Source organism: Nyctibius grandis, chromosome Z (genome assembly GCF_013368605.1).
Source record: "Nyctibius grandis isolate bNycGra1 chromosome Z, bNycGra1.pri, whole genome shotgun sequence".
In the NCBI taxonomy this organism is placed as follows: Eukaryota; Metazoa; Chordata; class Aves; order Nyctibiiformes; family Nyctibiidae; genus Nyctibius; species Nyctibius grandis.
Window position 1 is genome coordinate 17,078,498 of NC_090695.1, and position 26,920 is coordinate 17,105,417.

Here is a 26,920-nt window from a genome sequence, read left to right on the forward strand (position 1 = left end):
ATTTGTTAGCTTTGGCATACTTTTTTTTTTTTTAAAGCCTGGCATCACCTTATGGGTAGTTTTTACATGCGTATCAGAAAGGAGAAGAAAAAACAGACGAAAAATGGAATACAGTTATCCTTGTTTGCCTTATGCCTCTTGTAACTTATTTTGAAACTGAACTCTTCTGAGAGTTGATGTTTACACTGTGGTTATTGAAAACTTTTAACCGCATATAGTAGTTGAATTAATCTATTGCCAGTGCTTTTGTAGACCTTGTATTCCTATGCATACATGCATATGCTAGAACTTGATCAACAGGTATTCCTTTGAATTGTCTAGGGTCCCATATGGTTCTGTAAGTACTAAAATATTCCTTGTCTTGGGAAACACAAATGAAATAGAAGGGGGAATAGCATCCTGACATTGAATTTTTAAGCAGTAGTCAGTCACCCTCTTACTGCAGTCCAGCATGTATCAGATACAACAGAAAAATGAGTTTTAATGAAATAGTAAAAAATACAGTGGTTTAGAACACATTCATTTTTCATATTAGGAAAAAGTGAGACTTTTAAATGTAAAAGGAGTTAAATGCTCAGCTTATATAGAACACATCCAAGAAATTATATCTTTGTCTCAGTTACTACCTGTTTTCAGTGAATATTGAATAAAATAACTTTTAATGAACAGTTAAATCTGAAGAAAATAACATACAAAATGAACAAAGCTAAACTAAAATATAGTTGTTGCATCACATTGTGACTCTCTGGCCACCAATAAGGTCATATTCCAAGAGTCTGGACAAATAGCTGGGTGAAAAGTAGTCTCTCAAGACCCTGCTTGCATTAGGAAATTTGGGCTATAGAGGACAAAGACTGTCGGCAGCAAATCTCCCTCAGGTAACATTCCAAATGATTTAACTGTTTGTGCATGTGCAATAACATAGCTTCCATCATCATTATAAAAAGCTTCGGTAGTTTTGCCTAAAATGGAGGTTTGAACTGTTTTAAATTACTGTGATTTGTTTCAGTCGTTTTAAGTAGAGTGCATCAATACTGGTTGTTGTGGCTAAAAGTCATCCAGTTCGGCATGTGTGCTTTAAGCAGGCTTCCCAGTCAGTGCTGGTAACGCTGCATTGTGGGTGTCTAGCCTGGAGTTTCTACAGGCTAAGCGCTTTTGTGAAAGTTGCTGTCTGCAGCTGGAAGGTACCATACTAAATTACCGCCAAATATTTGCCAATAAAAGGACTTTTGTAGTGGTTAAATCATATCAATATTGCAAGAACATTTCAAAATTAGAACAACTGCCAGAAAATATCCTTTCCATTCTCTAAAGAAGAATATTCCACTGATAATGTATATGCTGTAGCTCAAAGCAAAATTTGTTGCAAGAGCAGTTGTAGAGTTTGGTCACTGGGGAGACACTAGAAACATTGTGGAACTCTGGTTAAGGATCAGCTATTAGTTGCAGCCATCTCACAGATGTTTTTGTTCTGTATCAGGCCAAGATAAAATAGGAAGAGTTGCTACACCGAATTAAGCATTCAGGAGCAGTGCTATCAAGTGCAATTGAAATGGTGCTAAAGTAGTTTTTGCAGTGTTGTGAGAACATGTAGGGACAGACTCTATTACAGGCACGACAGGCTAACTACAATGATGCTATTGACATTTCAACTCCTGTCCTGAAATGTTTTTGTTTTGTCTATCCTGTTAATTAACTTTTTTTTTCAGTAATGGTTCAGAAGTCTCAGTACTCAACCTCAGCAGAGGGCCACTTTTCTTCTGATTGTAGACAAACTACATAACTCCCTAAAGATAACTTGCATAAACCAAATAGGGCGCAGAAAATCTGAACCCCTTTTTGAGGATGAGCAGTTTATACTTTTCAGATGATGTTCAAGAGGAGCAGTAAATGCTGTATACTGCAGCAGCATAGGCCAAAGTGGATTAATAAGTGGACCTTGTGGATGAGGGAAAGGCTGTGGATGTTGTCTACCTAGACTTTAGTAAAGCCTTTGACACAGTCTCTCACACCACTCTCCTGGAGAAACTGACTACTCATGGCTTGGATGGGCTTCTGCTTCGCTAGGTAAAAAACTGGCTGGATGGCCAAGCCAAAAGAGTTGTGGTGAATGGAGTTAAATCCAGTTGGCGGCCAGTCACAAGTGGTGTTCCCCAGGGCTCAGGATAGGGACCAGTTCTGTTCAGTATCTTTATCAATGATCTGGACGAGGGGATCGAGTGCACCTTCAGTAAGTTCACAGACGATACCCAATTAGGTGGGAGTGTTGACCTGCTGGAGGGTAGGAAGGCTCTGCAGAGGGATCTGGGCAGGCTGGATCGATGGGCCAAGGCCAGTTGCATGAGGTTCAACAAGGCCATGTGTTGGGTCCTGCACTTGGGTCACAACAACCCCATGCACCGCTACAAGCTTGGGGAAGAGTGGCTGAAAAGCTGCCTGGCAGAAAAGGACCTGGGGGTGTTGGTCAACAGCTGGCTGAATATGAGCCAGCAGTGTGCCCAGGTGGCCAAGAAGGCCAACAGCATCCTGGCTTGTATCAGAAATAGCGTGGCCAGCAGGACTAGGGAAGTGATCGTCCCCCTGTACTTGGCACTGGTGAGGCTGCATCTCAAATACTGTGTTCGGTGTTGGGCCCCTCAGTACAAGAAAGACATTGAGGTGCTGGAGCGAGCCCAGAGAAGGGCAACGAAGCTGGTGAAGGGTCTAGAGCACAAGTCTGATGAGGAGCAGCTGAGGGAACTGGGGTTGTTTAGACTGGAGAAAAGGAGGCTTAAGGGAGACCTTATTGCTGTCTACAGCTACCTGAAAGCGAGGTGGGTGTTGGTCTCTTCTCCCAAGTAACAAGTGATAGGATGAGAGGAAATGGCCTCAAGTTGCACCACAGGAGGTTTAGATTGGATATCAGGAAAAACTTTTTCACTGAAAGAGTTGTCAAGCCCTGGAACAGGCTGCCCAGGGAACTGGTTGAGTCACCATTCTCGGAGGTGTTTAAAAGACATGTAGATGTGGTGCTTAGGGACATGGTTTAGTGGTGGACTTGGCAGTGTTAGGTTAACGGTTGGACTCAATGATCTTAAGGGTCTTTTCCAACTTAATGATTCTATGATTCTAATAACTGTTGTGAAATTGGTATCAAGAATCTTAGCAGCTTCCTCTTGGCTGTCCAGAGGCAGCAGTTAGTGTCTGTTGTAAGTGTTTACTACTGGATAATCCAGCAGTAGCAATGTATTAATAGGATTCTCAGAACATAAACCTCGTCAGCACAAAAGTTGCAGAAACACTCCATTTTTGTAGAAGACTGCAGTATTAGCAAACATCACACCATGTTTTCAGGATTGAGTCACAGTTTGTTCACCTTCATCCAAATCCCAGCTTTGGCTAGGCTTAGAAATTAGTGAAATTGTATAATCTTTGATTAGAGAAGCATAGACTTTACTATAATAAACTCTAATACTGCAGCTCAAAATAAAATATACAAACAAGTGAGAAGTAGCCTGGAATGATGAAACATCTTCAAATCTCAATCTGATAGTCTGCAGTGCTGTGAAACAAAGGACATAGCAAATCAAGCTTTAATGTGTTTTTCGAAGTGTGATCATTGCCAGCAGCTCTTTCCCAAGAGCTGAGAGTATATAATATACTTCTTTGAAAAACAAAGCAGTAATGTGTCAGAAAATTACTTGAGAGACAGTGTGACATTGCATTTGAAGACTGTGTATAGGAGCTGTTTTTGCTACTTGGTGAAGAGAAACACTTCGCAAAGTATGCATTTATTAAAGACAGGCTTACTAGATTTCCTTTTCTTGAAACTACTATTCAGCCAAAAATTCTCCAAGCATTACCGCAGTGATAGATAATAAGGATATAGTGGATATCCTATGTTTTGGTTTTTCAGAATGCTGTTAACCCCTTGTGGATTATTCCTTGAGGGTGAGTTCAAGATGTTCTTAAAGTAATTTAACAGAATAAAAGAAATTAGAATAATCTTTTCTTCATTTAGTCTACTCTAGCTGTGGTATTTATTCAGCCGGTTACCATAAAGGATCCAGTTCAGGACAGCCTTCCTCTTTAGATGAGAAATGTAACTTACAAATTTTTGTGTGCCTTATATGTATGGCTCTGGGATAAGGAGTTGTCATATTGAAAGGGCACAAGGTACCAGGATGGAAATTTGTGTGGGGGTTCAGAGAGAGTTACCACCACCACCTGTTCCCTCCACCTAACCCCAGTTGTATTCCTTCTATTTATTTTTTCTCTCAATTAGATCAGCAGCTTGCGTTTTGCTTCTGAATAATGAAAAATGAATAAAAATGTACAGTCAAAACTGTTAGGTAAAATGAGGTTAGTGGAAGTGTTTTTTCCACCCTTTACTTTGCAGATATGTTTTGAGAAACAGTTTCTAGTTTTGGCCAAAATAGCCTTGTATATGAAGCCTGTGGTTTGGAGAAGTACTTTCTTCTATCACAGTTGTGTCACGTAAGCAGGTGACCAGCTTATTTGAACTGTTTTACTTGGGTTTCAAGATAAAAAAGAAGTTGTTTGCTGGTGGTTTATAAAATGTTTAATACAATGCGTCTTGTCCTCTCGTTTCACTTCATATGCAATACTTAGTGTTTAGTTTGCGTTCAGTCGTCTGCAGTTGTCATGTTTGACGCCTGAATGATACTGTTTTCCAGTGTAGAAGGTGTTTAAGGTATAAAACCACATTCTAGAATTATTTCAAAATCAAATGCGTTCTTTCAATAAAAGCGGAATTTTCAAAAGAGAACACTTTGCGAGTAAACATATATATGCATCTACTTTAATAAAAGTGTCTAGTTTAAGAGTGAACTTTTATAGACCTAAATACTGAGAGGCCTTTACTCGTTGTGGTCACTGGTAGTTTATTTGTAAATCTGCATTTTTGCTGCAAAACATAATCTATTAAAAAGTTGTGGGGTGTTTTTTTTTTCTTTTCTCCACCCCCCCTGCCCCAAGACTAGGAAATACTGCTCTGGTGGGGAAAAAACTGTCTTGGATAACTTAGCTAATGTGAAATATAATATTTAAAGTTTTTAATGATTTCGGGGATGGTGATAATCGTTCTTCCTTCATCTACACCACACTGGTCTGCCAGAGCATATATTCATTTCTGAACAGTGATTTTTAAAAATTTATTTTTAGTTTAAATAATTTGGCAGTTTCTTTGTTACAGTTTCAGTTCGTAGTTGCATTTGGTCTTAAATACAGTACAAGCTCAGGTGTAGGTGTGTGTGGTGTGTAGTTACCAGATTGTCTAGCTATGTACGCATTTTCAGCACTGCAAATCCACTATATTTTGCTGTTTGGCTGCTAAATCCCTCGAGTTGCAATATCATAGCTCAGTTCAGCCTATACTGCTTGCTGCAGCTTGTTTTAGTAAGCAATTATAGTTTGATGAAGCTTGTGGTTTAGAAAACCTGGTTGGCTGGATACCGATAAAGAGCTTTCTGTAAGAATGTCTGCAGGAAGCAAGTTACTCCCCATGATAAAGAAGCTTTCTATAACTCTGGACAGTCCAAGTAAAGAAATTGCCATCACCTTTGTCTGTCTTTTAAGAGCAATAAATATTACTAAATCTCAGCTTGAGATAATTTTGTTTTTCAGTTTAGAAAACTACACATTTTGCAAGTATCGCAGAACCTTGTATAAAGTGATACGTAGTTGTATCAGTGAGAGCAATTGCACTCTCATCCCTATGTAGGTTTATTTTGGTTTTAGGATAGGATAAAGGATTTTGATTTCTTCCTCTGAGAGCCTTTTCTTTTGGTGCATGGTAGTGCTATCTCTGCTGGGTATTGGAAGGAGGAGTGTCTGAGATTGAGGTTACACAACCTTCTAACATCTCGAGTGTCTGTTTTGTCTGGGCTTCCTTCATGCAGCATTCTTGTGCAAAAATTTCAAGGCTTCAGTCTGGAGCACTGGGTCAAAGAATATGTCTCTTTGAAGGGTATGCAGGCATTTTTTTTGTTTCATTACATAGTACTTAATTTTCTATCAAAGAATACTGGTTTTGAAGAGCTTGCTATGATGGCTGCTCAGAACACATTAAAGGAGTATCATTGTGCCATGTTTAGTTTGTCTGGCTTCCAAAGGGTTATTCAACATGCAAATACTTTTTTGGTGTTGTAAGTCTCAATATGCAAGCAGTGTTTCTAATCTGCTAGAAAGAATAAAAGTAAGCCATTGATACAGCTTAGTAATCAACAGGAGTAAGAAGTAACTTCATTTTTTGAACTGTTTTGTTTAGTAGTTTTGTTTTTTAAAGACTAGATAGTATTTTCATGTTCTCATAAAAAAAAACATTATCTGGACCTTTTCTAGAACACCTAAGTTAGTATCCCCTGTCATGAAATATTTCTGTAGATGACGTGAATCCTTCATGTTCTGTCGGAACCAGTGAATAAACAATTCCTTGTAGAGGGTTTGCTTTTCTGTTCAATCAAATGTGTCTTTCTGCATTGTTGTAGTATATCTAAGTTGTAGATTTAAGACACATATCCTAGCCTAACTAATAAAGTTCTGTGTACAGACTTGAAAGCTGTTTCTAGTCATTAAGTTCTAGCTGGGTAGTTTTATCAAGTCAGAAAGGAAAAGCTTTACTTGTCTGGAAAGCCCAGTAATCCTGTGGGAATCCTTGAACATCTTGGTTATGCGGCAAGAGCTTGGTGCTTCTTCAGTACTACTTCTCCCTACTCAGAAGATCAATGATGAAATGGAACCAGATGCTCTTGCAGTTCTTGATGGCTGGTTTATGAGGTATCTTTGAACTACTTTGATGGCTGCAGTCTCAAATTAGGAACGTTAACTTGTGTTAAGTGGGGACATGGACCATGGAGAGAGCATCTGGTGTTCAGATCCAGAGTTTTAATATGCAACTTAGTTCTTGTGTTGTGAAGCATGCACTGTAGGGAAATTGCTCAATCTCTTATGTGTCTTTTTGGCATACTCATTTCTGTTCACTCCATAAAGCCCATTGGTTTACGTTTAGTGCAAAAGAAAATCTTTGCTTGATGTGGAAATAACTTTTATCCTATTACCTGTTAGCCTGAAAACTGGGTTAACAAGTGAGAAGAAGGTGAGCTATAAGGAATTTCTACAAAGTGCTGATAAGACCAAATACAGTATTTTTTTAAAGATGTTATAATCATGTTGAAAATGTTTTAAAAAAAAAAATTAAGACTATGGTGAGTAATTCTCATTACAAACATCTGAAGAAGTATATAGTTTTTCCTTAGATTAACTTTGCAGATGTGAACATATATTCATGTATAAAAATAAATAAGAATATTTTTTTATATAGGCCAACATCATTATCATAAATCGTATATTTTGAAGTTTTCACTGAGTAGCATGTTAAGCAGGCAGAAGCTTTTTTAAGATTAAAATTGTAGTCTGCACTAGTAACTTACTCTTTATTCTTCTATTTTGTATTTTTTCTTAGGACCACATTTTTGTTGCCATGCCTGCTCCATTTGAAAGCATTCTTGGGTCAGCTAATTCTGATTCTCTGATAAGAAGAATCATATCTTCTTATATTGAATATATATAGAAGTTGAATATTTTCTTCTGTAATGTCTGTTTCCAATACAAATTCTTACTATTTTATCACTGTTTAGTAAACATGATTGTACATTGTACTCTCCTTTGATTTTTTCCCCCACAGTAATGGAAAACTGAAAGGAAAGATGTAGTGTATCAAGTTGAATTACTGAATTTAATTGGTGAAGGTTTCTCTCTATTGTATCAGCAAGTGTAGCACCATGATTTCTGTCCTATAAATAACCTTAAAGGCCAAGCATATAAAGGCCAAAACACAAATTACAGAGACAGATTTCTAGACAGCACAAGCTAAAAACAGTTTGTGGAATAACACTAACACATTCTAGTTATGATTCAGCTTTTTAGAGAGAGCGTAGAAAGCTTGCATTTTAACTAACCATATGGATAAATTTAAAGAAACTGCTTTTGTCCAGTGGTATTAAGCTGTGCACTTTATTGATGATGATGAAGCAGTTGAAGCCCCATCAATGCCTCCCATTGCCACCAGGGAATAATGACTGTGTTACTGTTAGAAAAGAACCTTCTAAAACACATTTTAAGGCTTAAAAGCTGTATGCAGTAATTAACAAAATACAGTGAACATTTAAGCCATTAATAGCCACAAGGTCCCTGATGCGTATACCTTCAGTATGCTAACACTGCATAACAGTTCTCTATTGTGCATCTCTTGAAAGAGGGTAACTGTGTCAGTTCCTTTCTTCACTACCTGCTGTGTATGGAAATTGTGTACACTATTTAGCACTTGCTTTCAACTTTTTAAAGTCCATGCATATTACATAAAAGCATTACATCTTGTGTTAGGGTAAGGGACAGCTTTTAACAGGTCTGGCTTCCTTGTAATTTCTTAAATGCAAGTTTTCTTCTAAAAAGCATGCACCAATAGGGGTTTTGCTCTAATTTGCATTTCTTGATTGGGGATTTGCTTCTGTTTTTCTCCCCTGTGTCTCACACCACTTGTTACTATGTGGCAAGTATCTTACAGAAATCACTTTCTTTATAAAAGAGATGTAAAGAACAGAGAACATGTGTCACAATGAAGACAGGCATTGGTTTACATCAACTCAGATTTCCTCATATTGTTCTTAGTAGCAGATCATGCACTAGTGTGACAGTATTGTCAAATTAAACTTTAAAACACTATTTTTTGCTTTTTTTCACCTCCACCTTTGATGAATGTCTTTTTTTAATAAACAAAAGCATAAACAGTTTGTTAAATTTTAACCCTTAAAGTTGAATGGTGTTGCACAGCTACCATTAAATAGGGAAATAATAGCTGATTGGGAGGTGAAAGGAAAAGAATACCAGAATGCACGATATGAAATAAAAAAAAAATTTAGTATTCTGTGTTCTAGCTGCCAGCCCAGGGAGATTGTTAGCTGGTGAAAGCTGAATCCACAATGTTTCATCTACTGTAATGATACTCTTTCTTACGACTTCATCATAAGAAATCTTACTAGAGTTATCAAGTGTTAGACTTTGCCATTCGTCCAAATTTGAACTCAACAGCTCAGACCTTAGGATATTTGCTGTCCAGATTAGAGTATGAATTGGCCCAGGTGTTCCTGCTTCACAGCACCAGTTGCACTTACTTATGTGTAAGTAGTGTCCAAGTTCACTGCTAGGCTTTGAACATCATGCTCCCTTGGGTCTTTTGCAGCTTGAACTGGTAAGGGAGCTTTCCACAAAACTGAGAAAAGGCACCCCAGCCACACATTTAACACAGATTAGACCCCTTCCTCTCCAACGGCTGAAGATGATGGAACAAGTGGTGCCCATCTTGGGAACTCTACCCAGGCCTTATTTGGAAAATTTCTTACTGGGCACTTAAAGGAAGCTTTGTAAGGTTTTCAAATGGACATAAAGCAGATCAGAGTTGTTAATTTTCTTGTTACTGACAGAATTCCTGGAAACAGTAACTTTATAAAATTCACTTAAGTCATATGCTTATGATTTATTTTGTAAATACAGGTAACTTTTAATGAATGTTAAAAATAAGAACTTTACTAACATGGCATCAGAAACACACAAAAAATAAAGAAACTATTCCCAATGTGCAAAAGTAGCCTGAATTTTGGCTTTCACTTAAAGTATGGAAGACCCTCCCCTCATCTGCTGACTGGGGCTGGGTGTCCATGATCAAAACTATGTTTTATAGACTGTAAGCTCAAGAGTAATCTTTAGTGTATTATTCACCAAGATACTCTTGAAATATTACATATAGCTTTGCAAGCCAGTCTGCTTATTGTGACTTACGCTAGGAGTATAGCATAAATAATCAGAACTGCAAACTGAGTATCACAGAATCACAGAATCACAGAATGTTAGGGATTGGAAGGGACCTTGAAAGATCATCTAGTCCAATCCCCCTGCCGGAGCAGGATTACCTAGACCATCTCACACAGGAACATGTCCAGGCGGGTTTTGAATGTCTCCAGAGAAGGAGATTCCACAACCTCTCTGGGCAGCCTGTTCCAGTGTTCAGTTACCCTCACCGTAAAGAAGTTTTTCCTCATATTTATGTGGAACCTCCTGTGTTCCAGCTTGCACCCATTGCCCCTCGTCCTGTCAAGGGATGTCACTGAGAAGAGCCTGGCTCCATCCTCATGACACTTGCCCTTTACATATTTATAAACATTAATGAGGTCACCCCTCAGTCTCCTCTTCTCTAAGCTAAAGAGACCCAGCTCCCTCAGCCTCTCCTCATAAGAGTAAATTTTTTCTGAAAGAATACACTGTCACTGGACTACAAGTGCACTACAATATACTATTTATTAATCAGGGGAATCAATACAAAGCGGTCTATTCTAGATGGACTCTAGCTGCTAGTACTTCTGTCTTCTTTCCTTTAAAGCTCCTTCCTGCCTGGGTTTTTTGTTTTCAAACTGAGAAATAATATCTGTAAGAACAGTTGCTTATGGTAGTGAAGCAGTAGAGTGTTGCCATAACTGTAAGTTATTCTAAGGGCAATCAGATTATTTCAATTGTTCAGTTATCTTTCTTTTTCTAAATGCAAGTAAACTGAGACTGCCTCTCTTTTTATTTGAAAGTTTACAGTCTAAAGACTTTGCTGTTGTCTTATTCGTAACTGATTTTTTTGCATGTTTTTGATCTGAGGAATGTGAAGTTCTTGTAGAATGCTTGAAAGTTGTGTGCTGTAGTAAACTCTGTATTTTTAAATGCCTTGCAGGTAATAAAAAACCCCAGCCACTTGTGTGTGCGGAAGCAGAAGATTTGCTTACCTATGCTTTGAATGAGTTCTAGAAAGTATGTTCTCTCTGAATCTTGTCATGTTAGAAGAAAAAGTAGTTTTACAAGATCTGGTGTTAAGTTATTCAGACTTTTTTCCCACCCTGTTTGAGATAAGCATGCTGTTTATAATTTTCTCAGTTTGAAGAATGTCATGACCATGCTGGAGTTTCTGATAACTACTAGTAGCAACATCAGTCTATTTTTATGAAATAGGTTCTTCTCCCCTGACTGCCTCTACTTTCCTCCATTTAATAATGATTTTCTTAATTTCAGTCTTATGGAGAAACTGCAAAGTGTAAACCCAGATATTTGATTCCCCTTCTCTTTAATTTCATGATATTTACCCAGACAACATTTACAAAACTAAGACATACTGTTAGAGGAACAAAATACATTCTTAATAATTAAATAATCATTTTGTCTTGCTCTTTGATTCTTTCTTGGCAGAAAAACTATACTGAGTATGAAATATCTGTCTGTCCTGAAAGTGGGATTTACGTGTTTTGAATGCTTCATTTTTAAATTTCTAAAATGTTGTTTACCTGTCCATCAAGAATGCAGGCTGAATGATAGGTATTTTTGCATGTTTGTCAAGAAAAATGCCTCTCTGTTTTGGGGCTTCTCAGGGCACTGAGAGGTGAAAACCTGAGATTTTTGTTTTTATTTTTAGTAGTCTGATTTAAACCAACAAAAGCACAACTCAGCAGCTTTTGCCATTAACTTTCACGATTAATCACTTTTATAAATGCAATCTTTCTATGACTTTTGCAGGAGGCAAACGTGAATACAAAATTTGGGAATGTAATGCAGACTCTTAAGTGCGGTGTTTTAAGATGTGAAAGAAGGGTTGGTGAGGGGGAAGTTTTCTACTTACTAGTGTGAAGTTGTGTTCCAATATGTAGAGAGCACCTGGGATTTTTAGAAGTCAAATCAATTATTCCTGTTTACCCTTTCATCGTGTTCTCTCTGAACAAATGCAAGTGATGTTGGTTTAATGGTATGTGGGATGTGTTGTGCCATTATGTGTGTACTATCTCATGAAAGCAGCATGGAATAATATCAGGCAATGCAAAATATTGGGAAGTGGCAGGAGCCTTCGTGCGGTGGGATGATGGGGAAGTTCACAAGGAGGTTTTGTGACAACAGCGAGTGCTTAGCCATCATGGCTGTTACAGCAGCATCTCCTCAGCTGTGACATACAAAATGATGAGTAGCGTTTGCTGAAGCTAACAGCACTTGCAAATGTTGGACTGTTTTGGATACTGACACCTCCTCTGCATAATGGCAGTCAGTCAACTAAAAAGTATTATAATGGGCTTCTGTTGATTCCAGTAATGTGACAATTCCTACTTCTGCTAGACCCACTTTTCTCCAGATCCAGTTTCTCTTTAGTGTTTTCTGCAAAACTGCCTGTGGAAAGAGATTTTCTTTAAATAGAAGCTTTCATGCAGTCATTATTATTGAATCCCGTTTCCTGTTTACAATGTTTGATTTTCTTTTTCAAAATACGGTTCTTTCACTGCTTTTCACAACTTCTTTATTAATCATTCTGCAGGATGGTTAGATGGGAGAACAGGTTACAGGTAACACCATGTTTTTCACAGATTACTGTGATAATGCAGAATGATTGTGAAGCCTGAAAGAAAACTATTCTGTCTGATACAGAGTTTCCTAAGGGCAAATAGCTTTTTGTCCTCTTGTTATGTCTGTAGCTGTTAGATAAATGTTGCCTGACCACGTTTAGTTCATTCTGCTCCATTTTTTTCACTTGCAATTTGCATAGTAGATTCTGTTCTCTTGCATTTGTTTCAAAAATACCGTATTGAAGTGTAGAAACATAAACGTTCTTATCCTGACTTACAGCCTAAGCAGCTGAGCACACTAAATAAAAAGCTCCTTTCACAGCAGCTATTTACTGAGTATTATGCAACATGTTCTGTGCTTTGATATAACAGCTCCTAAAGAAAGTGTATTGCAACGTGAATTTATAGCAAAACTTTATTCATTTGGTCTGGTAAAACATGTTGGGGGTGGGGAAGAGAGCAAGCTGATAGGAGCAAACTCCTATAAAGTACAGAAAACTTCTACTTTCCCTCCTTTTTAACAAGTGTAAACTATTGAGGTTAAGTAGGTGGGGCAACCGGAAGTAATTACTAAGGCCAGTGGCATTTTTGCGGTTTAATAAAGGCAGAAGCTAATTATTCAGTTTTTATTTAAGTGAAATGATGCCAAAAAGGAGGTTCCTGCAGAGCAGCTGCACTCCTTCAGTGTTACTCTAACTTACCACAGACACAACTGTCACAAACAAAACTTTTAAACTTGATATATGGCCACGAAAGTAAGGAGTCCTTTGTCTGGAGTGCATGCAGAAGAACTCCTTTATACAAATCAACCGGCAGATGACGGACAATGATGAAAATTTGATTCTTTGAAGTCATAATGGTCATTGAAATGTGTGAAATTCTGGTATTGAAAAGAGAGCGGCTAGCAAGACTCCAAATCCTGGGTGGTTGCTGGAAGCTTGCTGGGAGGTTTTTCTGTGTTTTGACATCAACTTCCCATTGCTTGTTCCCTGTTTCCTTTATTTAAAAAAAAAAAAAAGAGAGGGGGTGCTAAATAGTAGATGGTTCATAGTGGTTATGTACAGTTTTTGTCTATGCATGGAAAGAAATGTCATAGGAGAAACATGACACCTTTATGCACACCTGACCCATCTATTCAAAAACACTTGTTTTCAGAGATACTTTCAATCGTTTTGTCTCTTTCCCTTGAATTATAGAGTTCCATTTATTCTCCCCTTTGGAATTTGTGCTATTAGTGAGGTAGTTAAAAGAAGGAAATTCTTGTTTCCTTTAAAAGTCATCTTCATGCCGAATACTGCTTTCATTGACTCTGCCTTTGTAAACCAGCTTTTCTCCCTGCTGTATAGCACATTTATCATTTCTTATTACTCTTTCCAGAACAGCTTTGCCAGGCTTTCCACCATGACTAGTGTTCTTAAATATTCTAAGTTATAATGAAGACAAAACCTCCTCATCATTTGTAAGAAATTTGGTGTGATTTCTGCTGTTTAAAGAAAGTGTTTTGTCCCTCTCAGCTTATGCCAAGAAAAGACAAAATGCCTCTAAATGAGTATTTTAATTTTTTCTAATTACAAAAAAATGTAAAGGTTGCCATTAAAAAAAAAACAAAACCTCTATATATATTAAGAAAAACAGGTCAGAATCCACCTTTTAAATGACAGCCTGTGTTAAAAATGTGAAGCAGGGTTGTTAATTTTTAGTAAAGCAAACCTATGCAGTTCAAATCTCAAGTCTTTTATATTGTCACCTTATTATTTAGAATTTTGAACACTGAACACCTCACTAATATTTTAATATGCTAATATAGCAAAATTCAGTAAGGAACACTTGAAAAAAAATGAGATAGTAATGTGAAACCAGCTGTCAAAAACATCTTTGTTTTGGAAAGCTGTTCACAGGTAGTTTCAATGAGAACTTGAACTCAGAACAAAGCACTGAAGACACAGTAAAGAGTTCAACCCAGTGCAGCATAGTTCTTTTCAAGTATTATATTGTTTTAATGCCATCTTGGAGTGGGAGCTTTAGCCCATTGAAATGTCGCTTAAAGGACAGGTTCTTCTGTCACTAGCTGGAGCTGTGTGGATGAAATGATCACAATAGAGTGTTGTAATGCATTTTAAAAGTGTGAGAAATCAGTTTGTCTAGACTAAGAGTGCGTCTACAGGGAATAGGAATTTTAGAGCTTCTGTGCTCTTTAGGTGTCAAGTATGTGATAGATGCCAAGCCTTTTTATTCCATATCTTTGGCAACAGCTCAGCTATGCTACAGTACCTTACATGTCTACAGCAAGCAAAAACAGTGATTTTATGTCAGGACAACTTGGGCTTCAGAAACCAGAAACTCATTGTCCTAACAACTCTCTGTTCAATTGCCACCTTTAAAATGGGGAAGATATCAATAAACAATTGCTAGATTCCCAGAAGGCATAGAAACTTCAGCTATAATGAATCAAAGTATGAAAAACTAACAACACCATGTAGGTATTTTAGTTTTGGAAAGTAGGCAGGTTTTAGTTTTCACCTTGAAAAGATTTTTATGGGATGAATCCTATATTATTAGTGAAATAACTTTGATTTGGAGTCAACTGAGTGCCCGAAAAAACACAGCTTGAAGGAACTTATGGTTTGTCTCAGGTGTTGGTTTTATTTTCATCCAGATGAACAAGTCTAGGCATTTCTTTACTACAGTTACCTCATAAATATAGCATTTGCTGGGTTTTAATACTCTTTTTAGATTGTGTTCTCTAGGCACTAATGTGTAGTATTTTTATGATTCTCTGGTGTGGAGGCTTCAAAAGACAAAACTGTGTATGTCCATAATGTTATTTAACATAGTATCTTGTTTTAATGATTCCAGGTAATTCTGCAACAATTCAAAACCTCTAAATATGAAGCTTAAAATTCCTAATGGACATACGAGTTGCTGAGAATAATAATAGTAAAAAAAAAACCATAATTTTGAGCTATTTTGAAGTTTGTATCTTTGGCGGTATTTGATGATAACAAACAGAATTTTTGCATGTAGCAGATTATTTCAGAAGGGAAAAAGAAATTTTGTGTGAATGTTCTTACATTTTCTCAATAGACATGTTTGATAAATACAGAAATAAAGGCTAAAGTAGTAGGCTTTTCCTGTAGCAGGCAAGCTAAAACATTGAAGCCCCACCAAACCTTACTGCAGGTAAAAAAACCTTTTTGTTAAACAAAGCACTTTGCCAATTCAAATAAGAAAACTTGAAGCTATTTCCTTCTAAAACTGTGGTTTAAGCTTCAGCAGTCAAAAATGCCAGTCTGTCAGGAGGTGTTTTACATAGGTGTTGCAACATTCCAGTGACTGGTAATGTTTCTTTTTCATATCAGTGCTAGACTCATATTAAAAATAAACATTACTTGGTCCTAATGAAAGCATTTATAATGTAATTGTTAAGATATTTTGACAGTTTCTCTTGGTAGTCTGGGTAGAAATGTCAGAAGTTGGAAAATCAGTGTGCATGCTTGTTTGTTTCCCCTGCTGTTCTAATTGCAAATAAAAGTCAAATGCTTTAAACTTGCTCCCTTGTATAGTTCTGAGGGACTGATCTCCCAAAATGTATTTTTTGAAGTAAAACGAAAAATGAGACTTGCCTCATTTCAAAGGATGATCTGGTGACAGCACTAAGAGCTTTTAAGTTTGCCACAACACAAAATCCCATAAAGTTAGTAGCTACAGACATGTAAAGCCACAGTGTTTTATTTAAACTTGTTTGCCTTTTAATTCAAGTCATGGCAGTACTGGCGAGATGAGTTCAATATGCCCAGAGTTTTGCTGCACTTTTTTTGACTGTTACCAGTTTACCGTTTGTTCGTGGAAAGAGGAGGGGAGGGAGGGAGACCAAGGAGCTCCCACTGGCCTTTTAAGTATGTAAGGAGCAGGAGTAGTTTAGCATCCTTAGAGATGGATTTGATGTTTGATTTCACTCTTTACTTTACTAGGGTGAACTGACAGGTTAATTTTATGTAATTACTGTTTAGTTTTTAGCGAGAAAGTTCACTTTGATTATATCAGATGCTGCTGAGGGTAATTTTTCACAGCAATTTTTGTGAGCTTTTTCCCTATCTTATTCTTTGTTAAAGTCAGTTAATATTTTTAGGCTGTTTTTGTGATCCTTCAGTTTTTATCTTTGTTATGTTTATTTGTTGAGGGCTCACAAGCCAAGCCTTAGTAGAGGAGGGCTTCCTACTACTGACTATATACAAGGTTTCAAACCTTTCTTTTCTTTGAAGGTTGGAATCTCCTGAATCCTTTTGTCCTTTACAAAAATACCAAAGAATGTTACCTGTATCAAATGTTCCTTCTTGATCTTGAACATCAACAGAAGAATTGACTCTCAAAAGCTGATACTCATAGCTTGAAACACGACCAGGGGGTCATTTTTATGTAATAACTAATGGTTAGAGAAATAAGAGAGCTGAATTCTAGTACCTGCTCTGCAGTCTCAAACAATCAATAGATTACTGTGCAAAAGATAACCTCCTGCCTCTTCCTTCATGCTAGACATAGCTTCTTCAGCCAGTGTGGATGTTGGTGCCTCTTAATTATATACAGACTTAAGCCCAAGTAGAAGCACTTATACTGCAGCACATAGTTGGCTGGCTAGGATTTTGGTGAATAATCCTGTTTGTATGAAGTTTAGGCTCCTAATGGTAAAGTAAAAATTTGGGATTTGTCAATCGTTTCAGTCTGTGCTCTAGTATTTTCTTTAAGGGAGGAAGAAGAGTTTACACATTTTCACATTTGCTTTAGCTGGTGCAAGTTGGAGCAGTCCTGACTTTGCAGCTGTGGTCAGACTATGGGAGAGAATGTCCTGTCCCTCCTCTGGCACTAGCTGTTGTGTAGCTGGGAGATGAACAGGTTCAGGTAACTAATCTATGCAAAATCTAATTTCAGCCAGGGGAAGCAGGATGATGGCAGCCCCAGCACGTATTAGCTTTACATTTATACAGCTGGACTTGTAACATACTTTTCTGCATTTTTTTCTTTTCTTGTAACTTAAAAAATAAAAATAAAGCATGAAATTATGTTAAAAGCACAAGCAGTATTAATTTACGGGCTTTTTATGTGAACCCTTTTTTAACAAGTTCCATTGTGTTTCTCGTAGGATATCACTGCTCTAACCGGTGTTCCAGATGAGCACATCAAAACCAGAAAAGTTCACATTTTTGTTCCAGCACGTAATGCAATGCAGGCAGGAGTTAACAATACAAAGAAATGGAAGATGGAATTTGATAACAGGGAGCGCTGGGAGAACCCTTTAATGGGCTGGGCATCTACGTGAGTAGTTACTGAATTTGGAAATACTTTTCTTCTCTATTTGGCTCTTAGTAGTCATGTAAGTTTTAACTTTGAAATGTCCTTTCTACCTGTAAATCTACTTGTGTTTTAACAATACTGCAGTAAGTGGTTGGGTTTGTTAGTCATATGTTTAATGATCTATTATGTTCAAAAGCAGATTTTAGCTCATTTAATGTCACGTGGAAGAGTTTGAAAAAAGCGTTAGCAACCAGAAACTTCAACGATAACATTTGTGGTGATGCTAGTGTATGGCAGCATCAGGGAAGGAAGGTTATTCGTTACCTGAAGCAATAAATCCTTCTCAGCTCTCAGCTGTATCTTTTAAATTTGGTTAAACATGAAATAACAATACTTAGCTTCTGGATTTTTTTTTTTTTACAAAGTTTTATAAATATTCTGAAGATCTGAAATGAGGAGCCATAAATAATTTTTTAAGAAAACAAGCCTATTTAAAATATTACACTCTTTCTTTCAATGCTCCTCATATGAGTAGTAAAAACTCTTAAATATGCCAAAATCCAGCAAAATACTAATCTTATCTAAATATGGTATAATTTGGAGACGTAAATATAACGTGGGCGAAGCTAATTTTTAATTCTTTTTTCGCTATATAAATATACTACCTACATTTTACAGTGTGGTTGGAATTCCTGTAAACTGTAAGGCCTGTGCCAGCAATTCTGACAATATTGTAATTTTGATTTGAAGCTGTCTTGTTTGAGGCATATTCAGAAAAGTTAATTATTCTACATAAACAAAAACCAACCACTAGAGATTGTTCTTCAGACTTCAGAAAGGATACAATGTGTGTTGAAAATGTCCGGCTGCAATCATATTAGCAATTACGATCAAAGAACACAAAATTCTGTGGAAAAAACCTTAAAACCTTAAATATGAAATAATTTGAGGATGCATTTTTGACATTTATTAACATTGTAAATCTGGTCACATAATTATTTTTTTTCTTTTTTTTATTTATTTATAAAATAAATATATCCAGAAATATTAGTTCAAAATAACTCTGTTTTGTTGGTTTCCCATAAAAAATTGAGGAGGCTCACAACCTCTAACATCTCGGTTGTGTTGATATTGCAAAGCATTAGGGAAGCTAAGCTCAACTATCGTAAGATGAGAAAAAATACTGAATATGAATTAAAACATTAATTGTGTTAAAATAGCCTGTTAAAATACCTGTTTTAAAACTTTAAGCCTGTGTATAACAGTGACCTAATCTTAAGCAAGTCCTGGGGTTTTTCACCGTTTCGTCTTAAGCATATTTAATTGCTGTTTCAGAGGATAAGATTTCAACTATTTAATACATGTATGGCTTGGATGACTCGACTACTACAAGTAGCTACAACATTTAGCAAGTAATGACCAGGTTGATTCACGGGGCCTAAATTAGTTGAATGGTAAACTGTTCACCAGCAGTACACCTTTCCCTCCTGTCTCGTGTGCCCCCCAGGAGTCTAGCCACTAAAGCGTGGTCTGTTTATAGCACTGCACAGATTATAATACTGTAGCAGGTGCCAGTAACACCTGCTTTAGTTCAGGTTGAATTTAACTTTTCTTCTAATTCCCCTTTGCTTTCCAGCTGACTTTAACCTCCCCGGACAAATTATTTTCTGGGTGGGATTTTGCATGATCTCAGCCAAAACAACGGCTTTTAGTCTTTCTGACAGTCAACAACTATTTGTGCTAAATAAACCACCTAGAAAAACGTGCCATGGAATTAAGGCATGGTATTAAGATACAGGTATTACCTGTATCTTAAGTTGTCCTGGAGTGAGTTTATTGTGGGAATTTAAACTGGAATGGGTGTTTTGAATGAATCCATCTCTGCATGCGTTTTTATTTTGGGGTAGGGAAAGGGATATTTCCTGTGTAAGCAAGCTGTAGGTAGGCCAAAAGCAAGTGTTGTGTTGAGAATTGACACAGTAGGTCAAGGGTTTTGTAAACTGGTTTGTTCATTTTTTAAGGAACTCTCACAAAAACTATTAGTGGACACGTTCTGGTAATTTCAAATTACCATTCAACACTCAGAAATATCTAAGAATAATTTCTTTTTTTCTGATTGATTTCAGCAGAGAACTGTTCTTAGAAGTTTTCCCATTTACTTTTCAATAATGTAATGGGATTAGTGGATTAGAGCCCTTTAGGGTCTAGGGATTAAAGCCCTTTTCCTCTGAACTCAGTATACTTATTTACCTGTAGATCTTTGCTATATTTCTGTCATTTTACAGTCTTGTTTGCTTTTATGTTGCATTTGTTGTTTCTTGGATGTAGTTATTTTCAGTGAAAATTATCCAGTTGTAAATCCAAATAAAATGGACCCAGGGCATTTTTTTTAATTGTGAGCTTTCATTATGGGAATGCCTATAGATAGTTGTTGAGTACATCTTTTAATATAAAGCTGTAAACAAAGAAACATGGGAAATGCATGGTTTCCATTGTACAGGATCTCATAAGAGAACAAAATTTGGATTCCTAGTTTGTAGTGACTGATAAAACAGCTTAGGGCAGGCATAGGAAATCCTGCAGCACTGCTTTTGCTGACACTATTAGGACATCGTACTGGCCATTCTGAACTCCAGTTTGTTCAGAGATTATCACAAACTAAAAACATGGATAGCTCATTTATGGAAAGAAATCAAAAAGCTGTATTTAGGTTGGGTGAAAGATGATCCCACATGCAAACAGAAGAAATCATTTCTGCACAATCCTCGTTTCCCAACTGCCTCTGTCCTGGAAGGTTTTTGCTGGACTTGCAGTACTGAACAGGCACTGGTCCCTCACTACACTTCAGACTTAAAACTTCTTTGTTTCCCACTTAGTAGCGTTGAGAAGATTTTCCCAACCCCAGTCATGGAGAAGAACGATAAGCAAAAGTTGTCACAATATTGTGCTATATTTAGGTTGCTTGATTCTCCACTGATCATGCCATGGACTAATTCTTAGTTCCTAATTTTCCATACTGCCTTTGTGAGAGAAATCTTTAAATGTCTTTAAGAGACCCCATCTTAGTGGCTTGTGAAAGCGTAATTTCTGCCTTTATCCTGTTCTTTTTTGTGTGGGGAGGAATATATTGGATATATAGTGAACTCCTTTTTTCCATGTGTGCATCAGATAAAATTACATTGTTGTCTTTGCTGGAAGCGAGATTCCCCCTGTTCCCCTCCCCCTCCACCAGTCACAGGCTTTGTCCTTTATTGTAGAGAATTCAATGTATCCTTGGTTGCTTTTTCTCTTCATTTAACCTTCTAGCTTCAAAGAGAGAACAGTTGAGAGGCAGCTCCTTCAATAGCTTCTTGCAAATTGGTCTTGTCTTCCTGATTGTCTCCCAGGCTCATGTGCAGTGTTGTCTCAGGCAAGCATTATCTAATCATTGTGCTGCTACAACTGGTGTCTTATTTCTCCAGAAGTTTTGTAGATTAACTTTTAGAATCCTATTTTTTTATCACCCTTTGTCATTGTTCTTAAATTGAGCTTTTATAGCAACAGATAAGGCAGTTTGTTTTTTTTAACTGAAATTTTAATTTGTTCCAAAAGCTTTTTGCTATTTGATTCTTTTCAGATATGCAGTTGAGGAATAGCTGATCATCTAAAACTAACCACTGTGTATGTAGTTGGCTAGCAGTTTATGTTTCTGAGCTTCTTTTTCAGTGGTGGCCTGTGATCTGCTTGCTGTACTGGAGTAATTGTGGAGGTCATGTGACCTCAGCCAAAGCTGAACTCTTGAGGTTTTTATGTACTTTTCAGTCTCTGATTAATTCATGCTCTGCTCACTTTGATATTCTGCTCTTTTCTATATAAGATTATTCTTCCCCTAGCTGCTCTACAGACTTCTGTAGTACCTCCTTGAAATGTTCAAAATTACCTTAAGCCTCCTCATCTTCCAAAAAGTCTACTAAAGCAGGACTACACAGCTTTACAAATTAAAAAGATTGTTGCAGAGCACTGCTTATAACCTCAGCAGGTGGTTAGACGTGTTTGTCTAATAGAAAACTTAATTTCTGCAAGGAGTTGGGACAGAAGTTTAACAGACTGAGAGAGTGAAACAATACTTTGAAGAAAGTATTAATCCTGGAAATAATTAACAATAAAGGGATTTTGGATGGCTCATACTACAAAAAGTCGTGTAATACAGCATTTGACTAGCATTTGAGATACACATATAATTATTTTGTATTTCGAATTTGCTTAAAATTTGTTGTCCGATTTCTTACAGAGCTGATCCTTTATCCAACATGGTTCTGACTTTCTCTACTAAAGAAGATGCCATTGCCTTTGCTGAAAAGAATGGTACGTATTGTACATATTGGGCATGAGGGATTCAGCTTTCTATAGGCAATCTTGACCTCAAAGTATTAACAACAGAAAAAGTATACGATAAAGTACCTTCCCTCTATTCCACAAAATTGATAGACCATTAGTGCTCTGCTTGAGGACAAGGAAAATGGGAGGGAATATTTCTGAGGGTGCTGAAGGCATTGAGTCTAGGCCTTCAACTTTCTGGAAAAGCGTTCCAGCCTCTTAGCATTACTTTTGCAGTGCTTTTGCAAGTATCTGTGTTTTGAATGAGAACTGAGCCTTGCTTAGGTCCTGGAGGAAAGTTAATGTTAATGCTTTAAGAGTGTCGCAGGCCAGGGGCCCTAGCTTCATGACAGTGGGATTTTTGCCTGAAGGCTTGACATAAGCATCTGAATTCTAGTTAAGGAAAGACTGTCAGAACCGTTGTGAATGTTTGATAATAAGAAAAACTAAAATTAAGTGACTACCAAGTAAGCATGTTGGGCTTCAGTTTTGGCTGTGTTGCAGAATGGATTTATCATAGAAGCACAGAATATCTCAAGTTGGAAGGGACTCAAAAGGATCATCGAGTCCAACTCCCTGCTCCTCGCAGGACTACCTAAAATTAAACCATATGACTAAGAGCGTCATCCAGACGCTCCTTGAACTCTGACAGGCTGTGACCACTGCCCTGGAGAGCCTGTTCCAGTGACCAACCAGCCTCTCGGTGAAGAACCTTTTCCTAATGTCCAGTCTGAACTTCCCCTGACACAGCTTCATTCCATTTCCTCATGTCCTTGTTCGTGGTCACCAGAGAGAGGAGATCAGCACCTCCCCACCTGCTGCCCCCTGTAAGGAAGTTGTAGATTGTGGAGGTTATACCTAACTCTTCCCAAGTACAGTACTGAAGTCTAAACACTTACTAAGTGCTTGATGATTGTTTATATTTGACAAAAAGATAGTAGAAAAGCCAGTATCATTACTTAGTATTTTCAATGCTGATTATGTATCAGAAGGACTGTATCTGTAAACTTATTTGGTTATTTGAGGCTTGTATTTTCTCACAGAATTATGGTACCGAAAGCAGTATCCATAATCTCAGCCTTTTGAATATTCAGCAGTCCTTTTATGTGTTGGTATGAATTTCTTGCTGTATTTTTGGTTTTGGGTTTTTTTTTTTAAATCAGTTTAATTTTCCTTAAAGAGCTAGGCTTGATGCTTAATGCTCATGGATGTGAGGAGGATTAATTGCACCCAGTTAAAGCCAGGAAGAATGCACATGGAGTGTAAGCATCTTCAGAAGGCGTCCCTGTGGTCTATAGCTTTCAACTGTATTTAGTCTGGGTCGTCATATTTGCATTGGATATACCAATTACTGTGCAGTTTTAATAGCATTTTGTAAAGTTTTATGAACAAATATGAAATTTTGGAGAATCTGGTGTTGCTTTACGTATGCTTCTGTATTGTTCATACTATTTCTATTTCTTGAGAAATTCAGCCTATAAGAGAAAAAAACTGAATTGTGGCCTGTATATCACTAAATTAATGAGCTACTTGTGTCATCTCTTTGAACATGTTATATTTTGTCCTTCAGAAATTCACATACAAGTAAAATACTCAATTTGTTCAGTGTAGGAAGTTTACGCCTTCACTGAATTAGTAATGAATCTTCATTGTGCAGGAAAACAACAAAGAAATTCAGCAACTAAACTAAGGATGTGACTTAATATTATCTGTTCAATATTCACTTAGCTAGCACCCTTTATTTTACCATAATTGAGTTGTACCAAACTTTTCTGTGGATACCGGCTTGCCTAAGTTATTATTCTGTTTTTTATTTAAGGTGGCTTAGTTTTATGCATATGATACGTGCACAATATTTTCTGTAGTAATAGCTTCAGTATCAAATGTAGCTGGAAATATAAATTTTACAATATTTAGTTCTTTAGAAAGAAATGAGAAACTTAGGCATACATTTACAGTGGAACTTAGATTCTAAACTGACATGTTATTGAAACATGTCTAAGTCTAGGAACACAAATATTTACCTCTCTCTCCTCCCCGTATGAACCACCCAAGTTTTCCATTACAAAATTCCTTAAGTATCTCAAATTTAATTACTGCAAATTCTAGATATTGCAGATATTCTGATATGATTGGGAAACCTAAGAGTTCTTTCTCACCTAAGAACTTAAGGAACCTGAGGCAAGCTATCTTTCTGCCTGCCCCATCTGATGTGTTTTCTAATGTAGGAATAACAGCACTGAATACAGTAATGGGAGAGATCTCTGCGCAAAATTTGACAGATGAGGATGGTCTGAAGTTGAGGCAAGGAGGAAATACTTGTAACTGGATGAAAATAAAAGTTTACCCTGTCAACCTAAATTCTTTTTGTCCTGTCTGACATCACTGAGGTAGTTGTTTAAAAACATACATCTTTAGTAACAAGGATGGAGAGTTTTTCTACTCCACAATAACCTTCAGTCAGGTGATGAGGGTGTTCATCCAGAGATGATGAAATCTGCTTTCTGTCCACTTGGTGTGTATGGCAGGGTTGTGGGCAAGAATAACCTCCCCCACCATTGTGGTCTTTTTATAAAAGTCACCTCTGCTTTCTTACATGAACAACTGAAGGTGCCTAGCTCGAGACTGTTACAGAGTGTGAAACCTTATCACATATGTCGCCCTGTTGCATTCCAAAGTTAGATGTAACTAACTCAGTGGATTTTGGATAGCTATGGCAGCCCAAGTCATTGTGCTGGCAGATGTGAATCTCTTTTGGAGGCACTCGGCTCCTCTCTATCTAGTGTATGAAACGGTGAAGTAATAACTTGTGGCTGTAGATTCCATTCCAGCAGCCAAGTGCCTCAAAGTTAGGTGTTACAATGCTGAATGTTGCAACACCAAAGTCTGTCTCTGGATCTAGCTCTGGCTGTTTCCTCAAGCTTACATTTTAAATCAGAACAGTAGGCAAAAGCCAGTCCTCTCACAGATGGAAAGAATACTTTAAAACTTCTGTTCCACTATTTCTTACGGAGAATAGTTAACTTGGAAGTTAACATTGGTTCAGCCCAATAAACATGAGAAAATGTTTGTGTGACGTTTGTGAATACAGAAAATTGAGGCACAGTGACGTGACAACTTGTGTATCTTATGAAACATGTCTTGATGTGTAGATGTACCTTGAGTGTTTTCTGTGAACACCTTAAATGTAAAAATTCATGTTATGTTAAACCTTCTAGGAAGCAGCAAGTTTTTGTTTTAAAACTGAGGAAGAAAAGTATCATCTTAATTAGTATCAGTTAAAACTGCATACTTAACCACTTTTAGCTTCAACTCAGGTATCTCAACTTTGAGTGAAATGTTGCAGCTAAAGGGACCAAACTTTGGAATACTGAGTGCTGCCCTGGCAACTTTCCAGGCACCTGGAGGCTGCAACCAATTTGCATTTTGATTTACATAAACACTAATGTCTCCACCTCCTCTTTTCTGACATTTTTTATCATTTCTCTTGCTTAACTATCACATAATTTACTTGTCTTCTATCACTTCATTCCCTTTTCTTTTACTCCTAATTTTTTATGTTCTTTTAAAAATGTTAAGTATTAAACTCCTTTCTAATGATGAAGTTTTTTCCTTGCTCTTCCTTTCTTTGGTCCTCCCACTCTTCTTTTTTCTCTAGCTTTCCAAGGTCTCCATTCTCTCCCAGCCTTTGGGGTTGATCTTCTGTATGCTATTTTTTTCCACATTTTCTTCTTCATTTTCATTGCCTGTCCCAGCATACACTGAGCCTTAGTGCTTCTGTGATGCTATGGAGTTATGGAGCCATGAACAGGACAGTCAGTGTTCCATGTTGAGCTTTTCACTGATGACTGTCAAGTGTTTTGCAGGAGTAAAGAAAATGGAGTTATGTAATATGGTGAAGTCTTACCAAGTGAGAGGATGGGCATAGGTTACATCTATGGCATTTCAGTATTCTCTGCTGCCAGCTACAAAGGAAAAAACTAGTGGATGCCTACATGGAGAAAAAGATATTAAAGTTAAGAGGCATAAGTTGCATTTTCTCTATATTGTATGCTGAGAATATTTAGAATTCTCTTTGTTTCTTGTCTCCCCCCACCATTTCCCCTGTAACCTCCAGGCTGGAGCTATGACGTTGAAGAGGAGAAGATTCTGAAACCTAAATCCAAGTCTTATGGTGCAAACTTTTCTTGGAACAAAAGAACAAGGGTGTCTACAAAATAGGTTGGCATTGTCTGTCTGACTGTGAATAAAGTCAGCTGTGCTATATTTATAGTCCATGTATAATACATCTCTTAATCTCCTAATAAATTTGACCTTTAAACTACAGATGCATCTTGTGATGTCTATTTAAAATGTTTTTGATGTCTCCAGTTGAACCTGTTACAAACTTCCCTATAAATAGAGGAGATTTGGAGTGTTCATACTTCTAAAAAATTGCTGTACTAGGAATCAATCTAAAGGAATGTTTGAAATCAGCTGCAACTTTAAAGATTATGGTTTATCTTTGATGGTAATTTTATATTCACTGTCTTGTTAAAACTTATCAGCTTTGCATATACAAATTCTCTCAATAGAAGATGGGTTTTTTCTTTCTCTTTCTATACAAGAGAAGTTTATCAACTGAAGAGCGAAGTATGATATATAAAACTTAACATTTGAGTATAACTTAGACTGTTCTGTGTAAATGTATATTATATAACCTTCTTTCTGCCCAAATTAATATTGTCGTTATTCCAGAAGCATTCATGACTAGAATAGAAAGCACTGGTTTTTGTGTTGGATATGGGGGAAGTTTAGTCCAAAAGATTGAGATTGCAGTTGTTTCTCTGTGATGTTCTTCAAAAGTGAAACTAAGCCAGTTA

At 37.1% G+C, this 26,920-nt stretch overlaps 1 protein-coding gene across 1 annotated transcript in view; it reads left to right on the forward strand.

Annotated features, from left to right (window-relative positions):
* Positions 1-26,384, forward strand: part of NDUFS4 (NADH:ubiquinone oxidoreductase subunit S4) — a 49,779-nt gene extending 23,395 nt beyond the window's left edge. The window contains exons 3-5 of the mRNA XM_068423406.1: positions 17,551-17,723; positions 21,973-22,046; positions 26,176-26,384. Coding sequence (XP_068279507.1) covers positions 17,551-17,723; positions 21,973-22,046; positions 26,176-26,279 — 351 coding nt within the window. The 3' untranslated portion in view covers positions 26,280-26,384. The remainder of the gene's footprint in view (positions 1-17,550; positions 17,724-21,972; positions 22,047-26,175) is intronic.
* Positions 26,385-26,920: the final 536 nt, after the last annotated feature.